The following is a 16,116-nucleotide window of genomic DNA, read 5'->3' as shown; positions in this document are numbered from 1 at the left end:
CATTGAATGTCTGTTGCCACATTGAAGTCCTCCTGCTGGACTGCAAAACAGTCTCACTGACACGGCGGCTGCTTTTTGTTTAATGAAGCATGAGCTTTGCAGTAACGGCTGCAGGGCAAGTAAACAAGGGAGGCCCAGTTGTAGAGACAGGTGCAGCTGCAGCGAAAATGTCCCTGCTTTCAGTTTGTCCATGCAGCAGCAGAGACGACCACAGACAGGACGGAGAATGTCCCAAGAGACAGGCTGCTTGTCAGATCAGTAACTCCGTCTGTAAGAAGCATATATTTGTGTATACGGTGCATCCAAAAAGTATTCACAGGACTTTACTTTTTCCACATTTTGTCAAGTTACAACCTTAATCCAAAATGGATTAAAGAAAATTTTTCCCTCTAAATTCTACTCACAACACCCCATAATGACAACATGAAAAAGTTTTTTGAAATGTTTGCAAATTTATTAAAAATAAAAAACTAAAGGCCCTGTCACACCTTGATGATTTAGCCTGCATATGCTGACCGTATTAAAAACTCTGGCGCACACTGGCGTATGTCTAATAAGTTCTTGGTCACATCACTGACTAAGGCTCCTCTCCGCTGATCAGATGGGCAGCCAGCTCTAGGAAGAGTCCTTCTTCCATTTATGGATGATGGAGGCCACTGTGCTCATTGGGACCTTCAAAGCCGCAGAAATGTTTCTGTCCCCTTTCCCAGATTTGTACCTTTAGATAATCCTGCCTTGGAGGTCTACAGACAATTCCTTTGACTTCATGCTTGGTTTGTGCTCTGACATGCACTGTTAACTGTGGTATCTTTTATGTAGACAGGTGTGTTTCTTTCCAAATCATGTCTAGTCAACTGAATTTACCCCAGTTGGACTCCAATTAAGCTGTAGAAACATCTCAAGGATGATCAGTAGAAACAGGATGCACCTGAGCTCAATTTTGAGCTTCATGGCAAAAGCTGTAAATACAAATGTACATGTGCTTTCTTAGTTTTTTATTTTTAATAAATTCAAAAAGACAAACTTTTTCCACATAGTCATTAAGGCGTATTTTGTGTAGAATTTTGATGGAAAAAAAAAATCATCCATTTTGGAATAAGGCTGTAAATACTGTGAATACTTTTTGGATGCACTGTATTTGCTCAGATCTCGACTTGAGAATTCATGTGCTTATAAATAAAGTCACACTTTATTTAAGCATCTCACCTTCAGAATTGTCATGAAGTTACCAATGTGCACATTTTACTGCTGCAAAATTAGACAAAACTGCAGACCAAAAAATATTCCATGAGCCGAGGTGAGGAAGTTTATTACAGTCAGTGCAGAGGAAACCTCTAATCTGGGTGTAAAAAGCTGTCATAGCAATCACAGGCTTGAAGCATGTGTGTCACAGGTCGTTTGGAGGTATGAAGGCTGCTCAGATCTTAGCTCCTGCACTAATGACTCATTTCCTGCCTTATTGGCTCCATGCAATAACAGAACGGCAGGTGAAAAGGTCACAACCCAAATGAACATGAAACACATTTACATGGAATGCATTTACAAGTCCCCACTATCGCACCCTCCAGCCTGCATGTGCAGGATGTCCTCTGACACGGGGGCTGGAGGTTCAGTTCAAACCAACACGTCACATCTGATGCATCTCCTCGTCTCTCTCTTCCTGCTCTGTCAACCTGTTTGCACGCCTCTTTGTTCTGCACTCGCTGAACTCACTGACCCTGACAAGCATGCACTCCGTTGCCCTGCCCGTCTTCATTGCAAACCCTGTAACCTCCTGTAACTTCTCCTGTAAGAGTTCGTGCACCTCCTCACCTCATGCCAGTCATCAAAGTACTCCTATTGAAGTGCAGTCTGAGATTGAACTTGTGCATCCAAAATGACACAACAAAAGTGGTTTAAATGTAGTGTTTTGCTGGTCTGTGATTGTAGATGTGTTTTCAATGAGCCATTTAGAATAAAAGTCATTTTTGTTTTATTCAAAAGCTCTAATTACTTTAAATGGTTCACTAAACAAACTTGTCAGAATGGTACTTACTATATGAGAATGTGAATATGATGATGGTTTTTAAATGCTGTGAGCCTGGGAGCAGGACAGGCAGACAAGTTGAGGTCCTCTGCATACACTGACATGGCTCACTCCACATACTTATCACTAAAACACACTCTTCTCTACATGATTCATGGAACACTCCTCCAAATTGGGCGGGCTCTTTGACGTGCAAATTTCCCAGTTCTCCCTCTGTCTGCCAAATACAGCCTCTGCTACGTCCTCGTTACTGTGGCTGCTCCATCCCACTTCCCAACCCAGTATCCACCTGTTGGTTTCGATGGAAAAATGTTGATATCTATTCACGACTCCCCAATATCACAAGCAAGCATCTAAAGACACAAACTCAAGCTATGTTCAGCATTTGTCTTTCTATGCAGTGCAACATATCTTTTAAATGATTGAAAATTTAAACGATTACATAATTGGACTCCAGCAACTTTAGAAATTTTAAAGTCAGAAGGTCAAAGGTCAAAGTCAATGGAAGCATTGTTTAAAACCAGAACAAATCTTAATGAGCCTGATAATTCTGTTGTACAGTAGTGTTAAGAATAATAGTAGTGCTATATGACTAAAAAGATTAATCCAGGTTTTTAGTATATTTCTTATTGTTACATTCAGAGTTTTCACGTATCCCATAATCCCTTGCATGCCAGAGAGTTTCTGCAGTCAAAACAACATAGAGAATCCACACAGTGACAATTGTAAATGAATATTATACTACAAAAATGTCATTTTTTTATGCTTTTCATCACGTTAATAAGAGACTGCTGCATGATACCCTGAAAACTTGCTAAAACAATTATAACAAATAATCTGTTTAATCTGCGTGGAATTTAATAAGCGCAAACTGAATTTCAGACATATTATATATATTAGTCTGGAACAAAGAGGACAAACAGTGTTGTCAAGAACAATAATCAAGACGTTAAAGAGCAAACTTCACTTTCCCCCAGAACGACGTGATCAGGAAGCGAGTGTAGCTCACAGCAGCTCCCACTGAAAATAACGGAGAGACAGCCTGTGATTCTCGCATGTTTACATAAAATAAATGCAATAACAACATCTATAAACCCAGAGAATATATTCACGAGAGTTTTAGGCACAATATAAAAATAGTTTTATGTTGCGATGTTAATGGTGTTGTTCGTGTGCAGCGGTTAAAGTGCAGCGTGATCAGAGCGTCTCAATGCAGTTCTCAGTGTTACTGAGATCTCGCAGCGTGGCGACCTGTCCGAGGTTTTGCGGGATTTGAAACCTGAAAAGCCTCAAAGGGAAACAAGGTACCAGTAGATTCAGTAGATTCTCACAAATCCAACAAGACCAAGCATTCATGATATGCACACTCTTAAGGCTATGAAATTGGGCTATTAGTACAAAAAATTAGAAAAGGGGGTGTTCACAATAATAGTAGCATCTGCTGTTGACGCTACAAACTCAAAACTACTATGTTCAAACTGCTTTTTTAGCAATCCTGTGAATCACTAAACTAGTATTTAGTTGTATAACCACAGTTTTTGATGATTTCTTCACATCTGCGAGGCATTAATTTTGTTGGTTTGGAACCAAGATTTTGCTTGTTTACTTGCGTGCTTGGGGTCATTGTCTTGTTGAAACACCCATTTCAAGGGCATGTCCTCTTCAGCATAAGGCAACATGACCTCTTCAAGTGTTTTGACATATCCAAACTGATCCATGATACCTGGTATGCAATATATAAATGGTAAATGGTAAATGAACTGCATTTATATAGCGCTTTTCCATCTGTATCAGACACTCAAAGCGCTTTACAATAATGCTTCACATTCACCCCGATGTCAGGGTGCTGCCATACAAGGCGCTTACTACACACCGGGAGCAATAGGGGATTAAAGGCCTTGCCCAAGGGCCCGTAGTGATTTTCCAGTTACGCGGGGATTTGAACCCATGATCTTCTGGACTCAAGCCCAACACGTTAACCACTAGACCATCACCTCCCCCATGATATATAGGCCCAACATCATAGTAGGAGAAACATTGCCATATCATATATGATGCTTGCACCACCATGCTTCACTGTCTTCACTGTGAACTGTGGCTTGAATTCAGAGTTTGGGGGTCGTCTCACAAACTGTCTGCGGCCCTTGGACCCAAAAAGAATAATTTTACTCTCATCAGTCCACAAAATATTCCTCCATTTCTCTTTAGGCCAGTTGATGTGTTCTTTGGCAAATTGTAACCTCTTCTGCACATCTTTTATTTAACAGAGGGACTTTGCGGGGGATTCTTGCAAATAAATTAGCTTCACACAGGCGTCTTCTAACTGTCACAGCACTTACAGGTAACTCCAGACTGTCTTTAATCATCCTGGAGCTGATCAATGGGTGAGCCTTTGCCATTCTGGTTATTCTTCTATCCATTTTGATGGTTGTTTTCCATTTTCTTCCACGCGTCTCTGTTTTTTTTTTGTCCATTTTAAAGCATTGGAGATCATTGTAGATGAACAGCCTATACTTTTTTGCACCTGCGTATAAGTTTTCCCCTCTCCAATCAACTTTTTAATCAAACTGCGTTGTTCTTCTGAACAATGTCTTGAATGTCCCATTTTCCTCAGGCTTTCAAAGAGAAAAGCATGTTCAACAGGTGCTGGCTTCATCTTTAAATAGGGGACACCTGATTCACACCTGTTTGTTCCACAAAAGAGGAAAAAGACCATCCAGATTGTTACAGCAAAAAGTTCAAAAGCCAGCATCTGTGATGGTATGGGGGTGTGTTAGTGCCCATGGCATGGGCAACTTACACATCTGTGATGGTGCCATCAATGCTGAAAGGTACATCCAGGTTTTGGAGCAACACATGCTCCCATCCAAGCAACGTCATTTTCAGGAATGCCCCTGCTTATTTCAGCAAGACAATGCCAAGCCACATTCTGCACGTTTTACAACAGCGTGGCTTCATAGTAAAAGAGTGTGGGTACTAGACTAGTCTGCCTGCAATCCAGACCTGTCGCCCATTGAAAATGTGTGGCACATTATAAATATGGCAACGGAGACCCCGGACTGTTGAACAACTGAAGTCGTACATCAAGTAAGAATGAGAAAGTATTCCATCTACAAAGCTTCAGCAATTAGGGTCCTCAGTTCCCAAATGCTTATTGAGTGTTGTTAGAAGGAAAGGTGATGTAACACAGTGGTAAACATACCATTGTCCCAGCTTTTTTGAAATGTGTTGCAGGCATCAATTTCAAAATGAGCAAATATTTGCACAAAAAAAAAAAAGTCTATCACTTTGAACATTAAATATCTTGTCTTTGTGGTGTATTCAATTTAATGTTGGTTGAAGAGGATTTGCACATCATTGTATTCTATTTTTATTTACATTTTACACAACGTCCCAACTTCACTGGAATTGGGGTTGTAAGTAATTGTTACCAAACTTGTTATGAATTTGAGACAGTCTCATTACGAGCAACCTTGTTGATTTTAGTACGTGCACAAGGTTAAAGGTCAAACTCACTGGAAGCATTCTTTAAAAACCACAAATTCCCTGTGAATGTGATGACTCCAGCTGTACACCGTGTTATGTACATTAGACAGTCCTACCCAGTGTTGCCAAAGTAACTTTGAAAAGTTACTTTATTATTGACATTATACAGTTACATTTTACAGTGACTTTATACAGTTACTTCATTAGTAGTAGCTGTGGACAACTTGTAAGCAGCGGCTGAATGGAACTAATGAAATAACTATTAATCTAACTTGGTTATTTTTAAGATTGGGTAATCAGCAAAGTAACTACTAGTTACTTTGCTCAAACTTAAGTGTAAACAAGTTAGATTACTTGTTACCTTATTAGTTACATTACTTATTAGTTGCAAGTTGTCGGCAGCTCCTAATAAAGTAACTGCATAAATCTACCAATGAAGTAACTGTATAAAGTAACTGTATAAAATAACTAATAAAGTAACTTTTAAAAGTAACTGTGGGAACACTGGTCCTACCCCAACAACCGTGTTGAGTTTATGCTCAGAATGTCAAAGGTCACAGTTCCAGCAAGTATTTTTAAAAATTACCTAAACTGCTTTCATGTGTGATCCCAACTGCTATACATACCACATTGTAGCTACACTTTAAATTTATTTTCATTAGTCCAGGTCCAACAATCCTGTTGAATTTTGGGCTTTAAGGTCAAAGATCAAGGTCATTTGATGTTTTTAAACCACAAACTTCTGGTACACCCAACTCAGCCACATGAGGTGTGCAGCCAGTACATTCTGAGTGCCGGTCCCAAGCCCAGATAAATGAGGAGGGTTGTGTCAGGAAGGGCATCCAGCGTAAAACAAGTCAACCCAACTATGCAGACTAAGAATCGAATTTCCATACCGGATCGGTTGTGGCCCGGGTTAACAACGTCCGCCACCGGTGCTGTTGCCCAACAGGGTGCCGATGGAAATTGGGCTACTGCTGGGCGAAGACGATGAAGAAGAGGAGGAGAACGTTTCCACAAACAGCAGGAGAAGAAGAAAACTAGAAGGGTGGAAATGAGAGTAGGGACTTTGAATGTTGGTAATATGACTGGTAAAGGGAGAGAGCTGGCTGATATGATAGAGAGGAGAAAGGTAGACATATTGTGTGTGCAAGAGACCAAGTGGAAGGGAAGTAAGAGCATCGGTGGTGGGTACAAGTTGTTGTACCATGGTGAGGACAGGAAGAGAAATGGTGTTGGGGTCATTTTAAAGGAAGAGTATGTTAAAAGTGTGTTGGAGGTTAAGCGAGTGTCTGACAGGGTGATGAGTGTGAAGTTGGAAATTGAAGAGGTGATGATGAATATCATCAGTGCATATGCCCCACAGGTAGGTTGTGAGATGAAGGAGAAATAAGATTTCTGGAGTGTGTTAGATGAGGTGGTGGAGAGTGTGCCCAAGCATGAAAGAGTGGTGATAGGAGCAGACTTCAATGGGCATGTTGGTGAAGGGAACAGAGGTGATGAGGAAGTAATGGGTAGATATGGTATCAAGGATAGGAATGGGGAAGGACAGATGGTATTTGATTTTGCAAAAAGGATGGAAATGGCTGTGGTGAATACCTACTTTAAGAAAAGGGAGGAGCACAGGGTAACATATAAGAGTGGAGGAAGGTGCACACAGGTGGACTACATTCTTTATAGGAGATGCAAGCTAAAAGAAATCAGAGACTGTAAGGTGGTAGCAGGAGAGAGTGTCACTAGACAGCATAGGATGGTTGATTGTAGGATGAATTTAGAGGTAAAGAAGAAGAAGAGAGTGAGAGTTCAACAAAGGATCAGATGGTGGAAGCTGAAAGAGGAAGACTGTTGTATGAAATTTAGTGAGCAGGTGAGAGAAGCACTGGTTGGAGGGGAAGCAAGTTTGGACAACTGGAAAAGTACTGCAGATGTGGTGTTGGAGACAGCTAGGACAGTACTGGGTGTGACATCTGGACAGTGGAAGGAAGACAAGGAGACTTGGTGATGGAATGAAGAGGTCCAGGAAAGCATAAGGAGAAAGAGATTGGCGAAAAAGTTTTGGGATAGTCGTAGAGATGAAGAAAGTAGACGGGAGTACAAGGAGATGCGGTGTAAGGTGAAGAGAGAAGTGGCAAAAGCGAAGGAAAAGGCATATTGCGAGCTGTACAAGAAGTTGAATAGTAAGGAAGGAGAAAAGGACTTGTACCGATTGGCCAGACAAAGGGACAGAGCTGGAAAGGATGTGCAGCAGGTTAGGGTGATAAAAGATGCACATGGTAATGTGCTGACAAGTGAGGAGTGTGTGCTGAGAAGGTGGAGGGAATATTTTGAAGAGCTGATGAATAAAGAAAATGAGCGAGAGAAAATGCTGGATGATGTGGTGAGAGTAAATCAGGAAGTACAAGAGATTAGTAAGGAAGAAGTGAGGGCTGCTATGAAGAGGATGAAGAGTGGAAAGGCAGTTGGTCCAGATGACATTCCAGTGGAGGCATGGAAATGTCTAGGAGAGATGGCAGTAGAGTTTCTAACCAGATTGTTTAATAAAATCTTGGAAAGTGAGAGGATGCCTGAGGAGTGGAGATGAAGTGTGCTGGTTCCTATTTTCAAGAACAAGGGTGATGTGCAGAGCTGCAGTAACTACAGAGGCATAAAGTTGATCAGCCACAGCATGAAGTTATGGGAAAGAGTAGTAGAAGCTAGGCTTAGAAAACAGGTGAAGATCTGTGAGCAGCAATATGGTTTCATGCTGAGAAAGAGCACTACAGATGCAGTGTTTGCTCTGAGAATACTGTTGGAGAAGTACAGAGAAGGCCAGAAAGAGTTACATTGTGTGTTTGTGGACTCAGAAAAAGCTTATGACAGGATGCCAAGACAAGAGCTGTGGTATTGTATGAGGAAGTCTGGAGTGGCAGAGAAGTATGTTAGAGTAGTGGAGGACATGTACAAGAATAGTGTGACAGCGGTGAGATGCGCAGTCGGAATGACAGACTCATTCAAGGTGGAGGTGGGATTACACCAAAGATCAGCTCTGAGTCCTTTCTTGTTTGCAGTGGTGATGGACAGGTTGACAGATGAGATCAGACAGGAGTCCCAGTGGACTATGATGTTTGCAGATGACATTGTGATCTGTAGTGAGAGTAGAGAGCAAGTTGAGTCTAGTCTGGAGAGGTGGAGATATGCTTTGGAGAAAAGGGGAATGAAAGTCAGTAGAAGCAAGACTGAGTACATGTGTGTGAATGAGAGGGAGCCCAGTGGAACAGTGCAGTTACAAGGAGTAGAAGTGGTGAAAGTAGATGAGTTTAAATATTTGGGGTCAACTGTTCAAAGTAATGGAGAGTGTGGTAGAGAGGTGAAGAAGAGAGTGCAGGCAGGGTGGAGTGGGTGGAGAAAGGTGACAGGAGTGATTTGTGACTGAAGAATATCAGCAAGAATGAAGGGGAAAGTTTACAAGACAGTATTGAGACCAGCTATGTTGTATGGCTTAGAGACGGTGGCACTAACAAAAAGACAGGAGGCAGAGCTGGAGGTGGCAGAGCTGAAGATGTTGAGATTCTCTTTGGGAGTGACGAGAATGGACAAGATTAGGAATGAACATATCAGAGGGACAGCTCAGGTGGGACGGTTTGGAGACAAAGTCAGAGAGGCGCGATTGAGATGGTTTGGACATGTGCAGAGGAGGGACCCAGGGTATATAGGGAGAAGGATGCTGAGGATGGAGCCACCAGGCAGGAGGAGAAGAGGGAGACCAAAGAGGTTTATGGATGTGTTGAAGGAGGACATGCAGGTGGTTGGTGTGACAGAGGAAGATACAGAGGACAGGGTGAGATGGAAACGATTGATCTGCTGTGGTGACCCCTAACGGGAACAGCCAAAAGACAAAGAAGAAGAAACTTCTGGTACACCCGAGAACCTTGGCTGCAAGTGTTGTGGTTCCCAACCCTGCTCTCTGTCCCTGTGTGATTTTAGTATTAGGTGGTGTGTTTTCCATTTATTTAAAAGTATTCCAGTTTTGATTTAGGTTGTGTTCTCTGTTCTTGTAATTGTAGCAGGCCTTTTTCCTTTTGAATCATTTGTATTTTAAGGTTTTATTCTAAAGGTTCATCAGTTTTGCCCCACTTCCTGTTTTACTTTGACATAGTGTTCTCTGATCTTGTTTGGTTTGCTTTCTTCCTGTCTGCTCTCGGCCTGTATTAATTCCGTCTGTGCACCTGTCCTCAATAGTAATCACTTCCCAGCCTATTAAACCTTGTTTTTCTGTTTCTTGGTTGCTGGTACCTCAGTATTTCAGTGTTAATGTCTTCCAAGTCAGATCTGGTTTTGAGCTGTGCTTTCTTCTTGTGACCCCTGAGCCTGCTTTTCAGATTTTTACACTTGTACTTTGAATAGATTGATCACCTGTGTATGAACCTGGACTGAATTTTGGCTTTGATTAAAGAACACTGTTTGAACATATCCTGTCTGTTCTTTGCATTTGGAGTCACATCAGAACACAAACCACAACAATAAGTGCCTGATTGTCAGCAAACATGCTGACATGCTATAAAGTAGTCAGACTCAAAGACTGCTATTCATTTTGGTGTTAGGAGGTGAAAGGTCAAGGTTAATAGAAGGCTTTTTTTAAACCTCTTGAAACTGTTATAGCTGAGTAATGTTTCACATTGGCTGTCTATGATATCTATCTACTGGTTTTTAGCTCTTCTTCCTAAAATGCTGCATTACAACATGTAAGGGTTTTTGGTGTACTGACTAAAGAGCATCATCTTTATTTCTGTGAAGGCTCTCAGTTGTCCAGGTGGTTTCCATAGTAGAGAACCTTGAATCTTCGACTGGACTGGGTTGCTTGACGCGAGGACGTTTCGCTTTAAATCGCAGAAGCTTCCTCAGTTAAAATTCTTGCTCTGGTAGTTTGACTTCTGTCTTGACTCTTGTAGAGAAGAACAAACAGTTAAAATCTTAGCCAGAGAGAAGAAATGGTTTGAAAGAGGAGTGAAGGAGGCATTGTATGTGAAACAGTTGAAACCCAGCCTTAACCGGGGAGGGGGTCTGAGACACGCTTTGTCCCCTGTTTACAATGTGGTACTCAGGTCAAAGCAGTTTCAGTCTTTTGTTCATGGTAATGAGTCATTCACGTCATCAGGAGACTTGTCAGGAGAGACGGCAGTCCCATTGTTAGGAGGGACAGCTACCCTGTCATTAGGAGGGTGCTAACTAGAGCACAATAGGTGCTAATTAAAGCTATTGTTTAGTCACTAGACTATAGCAGTCTGGCGCTCCGTAGGAGGGGCTGGTTAGGTTTAAAACTCTAGCTTTTGTGGCTTCTGTTTGTTCTTCTCTACAAGAGTCAAGACAGAAGTCAGACTACCAAAGCAAGAATTTTAGCTGAGGGAGCTTCTGCAATTTGAAGCGAAACGTCCTTGCTTCAAGCAACCCAGTCCAGTCGAAGATTCAAGCTTCTCTACTAAGCATCATCTTTAATAATGTTGGGAATATCGATTTTTGTGATGAGGAACACCTTCTGGCTGTACTGTAACCCTACATGCTGTAAACAATCAGACATTGATGGACTGTTTGTCCCTACAGAACTCCATCAGACACAACCTGTCGCTGCACAGCCGTTTTGTGCGCATACAGAATGAGGGCACGGGAAAAAGCTCCTGGTGGATGCTGAATCCAGAGGGAGGAAAGAATGGGAAGTCGCATCGACGCAGAGCCACCTCCATGGACAACAACAACAAGTTTGCCAAAAGCAGAGGAAGAGCCATGAAAAAAAAGGTCCAGTGCACATTTATCCACTTTCATTTTGAGAAAACGTTCTGCAAACACAATTCTGCATAAATCAGTGTTGCACCAGCTGAAGCAGAGCACTGAAATTGGATCTTGTTTACTGATATGCATCAGATGCATATTTGTTTTTACAGCTATCTGCATTAATCACCTCACTGACCTGCTCACTCATATCACACATCAACAGATTCATTCAAATTTATCGCTGGAAGGTCAGCTGACTAAAGACATCCAATCATATTCATTGGGAGTTCACAGGGCTCTATGTAATGTGTGTTTACACACACTACGAGTTACATGTGCTGCAGTTTTACGAAAACATTTATTTTACAGAATAATCAATGCAAAAAACACTTTGGCTGGTGGAAATTGTGTCATTGTGTAATTTGTCCAATAGTGTACCATTTATAGTGTTGTCAAGCATGGTTTGTACTCTCATCACTCCTTGGCCACATTAGCTACAAGAGACAGAGGCAAAGCGACCAGCTGCTATTCATTTTGAGTCAGAGTGGGCATTTTACAGCAACAAGAGACAAGTGGTCATTATGCAGCCAGCTAGGCAGGGTCTATTTTTGTAAATGCTGAGTGATGCAACACTGCAACTGCTAATCTGAGTAAAGGCAGTGTGATATATGTTGGGTATATTTAAAGTTATTTAGAATGCAGTTCTTGTTTAGACTGTAACACATCTCGACAATTGCATTTATTTGTCATTAGGGTTTGATAACAATTTTTTTTTTAAATGTTTGCCTTTTTTATGTCTACATCAGCAGATATATCAGTATCATAAATGTTTTACTCCCCAATATTTGTATCGGCCCCCATTGAAATTCATATCGGTCAGGCTTTCATGCAAGTGTCTGACTGAGCTAGTTTTCAATATTTTTAATATAGGAAATCTAAATGCCATGTTTGTATGCATTTTTTCAGATGGCGCTACATGAAGGCATAGGGGGTGGAGCAGACAGCCCTAGCTCCCAGTATTCTAACTGGCTGGGAAGCCCAAACTCACATAGTAATAATGACTTTGAAGCCTGGAGCTCCTTCAGGACACGCACCAGCTCTGATGCCAGTACCCTCAGTGGTCACCATTCTCCTTTCCAGTCGGAACAGGATGACCTGGGGGAATCTGAGGTCCACATGTTGTATCCTGGAGGGGCAGGGACCAAGATAACTGTGACCTTGCCCAGCCTGTCTGAGGTGACTGGATCCATGAGCCAACATAGCTCAGATGCCGTTATGGAGAGTTTGGTGAATAACCTGAATCTGCAATCTCCTAAAAATCCACAGATGGCTTCCGATTCCTCACAGACCACAAACACTCCCATGGTTCACGCTTCACCTCCTCAGCCACCTTTGGACTATCATAGCTCCATGTACAGCCCGGTGAGGATGGACTCTCTGTCCGCTGTCACTTTGCAGACACTTCCAAGCACCAAACCAGGCTTTGGGGCTTATGACAACCATCATAACTACTCTGATGGCCTTATCAAGGAGCTGGTGAATGAACTATCAGAACCCAGGAGGGACATGGTACCTTTTGAAGATACAGTCTTGTCTGAGATTGGGAGGGGCCATTGTCTTATTCCTAGTTATAGCAGCTACAGCCATGTAGGGGAGCATAATGGTATAAAAATGATGAATCTTCAGAAAATTGACCATCTTCCACAAGTAAACCCACATGCAGCATATTCTCAAGGTCCTTCAATCTCACAAGACTTGAACAGCTGCCACTTGATCCCTCTTACTAGTCTGAGTAGTCTTTCGGGAGCTCATCCTCAAATGACCAAACCGAGGACCTACATGCACCCATCTCTTGGTCACTCAACACTGTGTAATAATGATATGGCAAACTATGGAAATAGCAACAGCCACAGAGATCTGCATTCACTTCATCAGTACGGTCACCAGCAGGAGCGGCTGCCTAGCGACCTGGACAACATGTCCGTTGAGAGGTTTGAATGCGACATGGATTCAGTCCTTCACGAGACTCTGATGGACGGAGGAGGGCTGGACTTTAACTTTGAGGCTACAGTTGGGCCTGTGGCATTTTCACAGCGGGTGAAGACTGCCACACATAGCTGGGTGTCAGGCTAGGACACACAGCAGATCACTTGACTGATACCTGAACAGGTGAGACGCTAATGATGACTCTGATGGATTTGTAACAGAACGTTTGTCATAAACATGTTTTGTTCTCCATCACAGGTTTACCTCTGCATCAGACACAACTCAGTTTCTTGTAAGGACAGGAAAATATTTCTCCGTCAGACCCCACTTGAAGACCCCAAACGTTTGTTTTAGTGGATTTTACATTTTGAGCTGCAGCTCCGTGTATCACCGTATGTTCCTACTTGAAATAGAAAACAAAAGACTGATAATGTGAATTTAACTTCAACTCTTAAACATTTGAGTAACCTGTAGATTAAAAATGATAATTTATTTGTTTGGATTGATGAAAGAAAAGCACATCCAGATACTCCAACAACCTCAACCACAATTTCCTAAAGCAAACCAGTAGAACATTGTAACATCATGTTGGATTGATGCCTTCTTCAGGTTTGACCTTGAAGAATACGGGCCATTCTGCATCTTTTGGAGGAAATGCAACTCATTCATCTGAAGTCCAGGCACTTCATATCAACTAGAGCCTGTTTTATTGCTAAAAAAAAAAAAAATGCAAATTTTGTAGCTAAAGGTGCCTGGACTTTGTGTTGTCCTCAAGATGTATCACTGCTCATCTAAGTGGCCACTTCTATTTAAAAAAATACTTTACGTCTAGATCGGACTTCCCTAGATGACAGAAAACCTTCACCGGCTGTTAATTTAGCATTTTTGAAGGACACTGTAAATGTTTCTTCCTGTCATATGTCATATTGAGGTTTCAATTCTCATGCAAAATCTCAGAGAGGTGGCTGCGCTGCAAGATGTGAACAACATGGGGAACTGCTACAAGACGCTCTGATAACACTGATGTCACTGTTATTTACAATAGGAATTGCCGTGAGCTGCGATCTCATTCTTGTCATTGTGGTAGAAAGTAAAGTTTGCTCTTTAACGGCCTGCTTATTATCTTTTACAACACTGTTTCTCCTGTATGTCCCAGAGTAATATATATGAGATGTTTGAAATTTGGTTCTGCATGGGTTGAAGGTAGCACACACGGAATCTTTGGAATATTTGTTTTAGCAAGTTTTCATTGGTCTCATGCCTACAGTCTCTTTTAAGTCCTATGAAAGGCATAAAAAATGTATATTTTGGTAGTATAATGTTCATTTGCAATTGTCATGTGGTTTCTCCATGTTGTTTTGATTGCAGCGCCTCTCTGGCACGTAAGGGATTTTGGATTCGTCAATAGGGCGAATGGATTAAAGCTACCATACACTTTTTATTGTACTTCTAGAATTAGATTGTAAATCTACATAAGAGGCATTAGTGTCATCTAGTGGTCAGGTTGCAGACTGCTTTATGTCATTGATGGTCATGTTTTTGTTTTTGTTTTCCCACCTTTCATGTTTGTTTCTTCGCCTTCTCTTGTTAAAAGCAATACGTATTAGCCTCCATTTCAGAAATGAGGATTTTCAAACTTGTTAGCCTGCACTAGTAACCAGTAGACAGTGTGTTGGGAAGTAGCCACTTATTCCTCGCCATTTTTTGTTTAGTCTTCCAGCTGCCTGCAAAATGCAAAAGGCAGGGTAAGCATGGCCTTTTTGGGGTACTGTATCAACATGGCGGTGCAACATGGCGGCCTCCATGAATGGGCCCACTCCTTTTTAAAGATTAAGGGCTCATTCTAAGCTTCTGAAAACACATCAGTTTGTTGTTGCAGGTAATTATGCACTAATGATCAGAAACTGAGAATTCTGTATTCCACTTCTCCTAATAAACACCCCTAAATACAAATGGACCAAAACCCTTGAATTTTTAAATATCAGATATGAAAGAATGGTAAAAGATTGGGTGCACCGCTGAACAAACAAAATATACAATACTGCCCTCTGCTGGCCTTTTGACTTCCAGTGTTGTACTGATAGAAAAGGATGAGCAAGGTGATACAGTCGTGTCACCCCCTGTGAACCAAACAGGCCAAATGCAATGCAAAATACTTAGATACTTAAGTGCATACATAAATGACACATAATTTCAATCTGATACATACAAATTCCCAACACAGTAGTGCAGCAGATAACTGAACCAATCATGCAAATGGTGATAAAAGCATCAAATTCGGCAGAAATACTCCTTAGACACTCCTCTTTTGAAAAAACTGATTGGCCACTTGACGTTTCAATCGGTGGTCAGGTAGGGGTCAATTGAATAATTACACAGAGGTCAACATTAAAAGATGCTCCAATCATATTGAAATATTCCACATTGTTTGTCTGATCATAAAGATTCCAAAAAGGTATAGTTTGGACTATCTGTGACTGAATTCTATAGAGTTATGGGATAAAAACAGCAAGAATGGTGACAAAGGTCAGTTTCATTTTGTGCAGAGGTCAAAAGTTAAAGTTGCTCCAATTTTGGTAAAAAGTGATGCAAATTATTGGTTGAGCTAATAGGATTAATGAATGGAATAGTTTTGACAGTGTTGGATGCTTGGTCTGCAAAGTAAAGGTCAAACAAGGCTGACGTCCATTGGATTCTATGACATGTGACATATGTTACCCTGTAACGTGATAAGTAAGGATGATACATGGTCCAAACCCAGACCCCTGTCCAAACCGACACTTTGTCACCATTTTTTGCTGTTTTTATCCCATAACTTCATAGAATTCAGTTACAGACTGTTCAAACCATACCTTTTTGGAATTTTTATGATC

General features: G+C 41.5%; 1 protein-coding gene across 1 annotated transcript in view; it reads left to right on the top strand.

Annotated features, from left to right (window-relative positions):
* The window catches only part of LOC117517547 (forkhead box protein O1-A-like), a 63,828-nt gene extending 49,328 nt beyond the window's left edge, over positions 1 to 14,500 (top strand). The window contains exons 2-4 of the mRNA XM_034178602.1: positions 11,090 to 11,281; positions 12,224 to 13,426; positions 13,502 to 14,500. Coding sequence (XP_034034493.1) covers positions 11,090 to 11,281; positions 12,224 to 13,390 — 1,359 coding nt within the window. The 3' untranslated portion in view covers positions 13,391 to 13,426; positions 13,502 to 14,500. The remainder of the gene's footprint in view (positions 1 to 11,089; positions 11,282 to 12,223; positions 13,427 to 13,501) is intronic.
* Positions 14,501 to 16,116: the final 1,616 nt, after the last annotated feature.

This window comes from Thalassophryne amazonica, chromosome 9 (genome assembly GCF_902500255.1).
Source record: "Thalassophryne amazonica chromosome 9, fThaAma1.1, whole genome shotgun sequence".
NCBI classification, from domain to species: domain Eukaryota; kingdom Metazoa; phylum Chordata; class Actinopteri; order Batrachoidiformes; family Batrachoididae; genus Thalassophryne; species Thalassophryne amazonica.
Note: the sequence above shows the minus strand (reverse complement) of the source record. Positions and strands in the feature narration are given on the sequence as shown.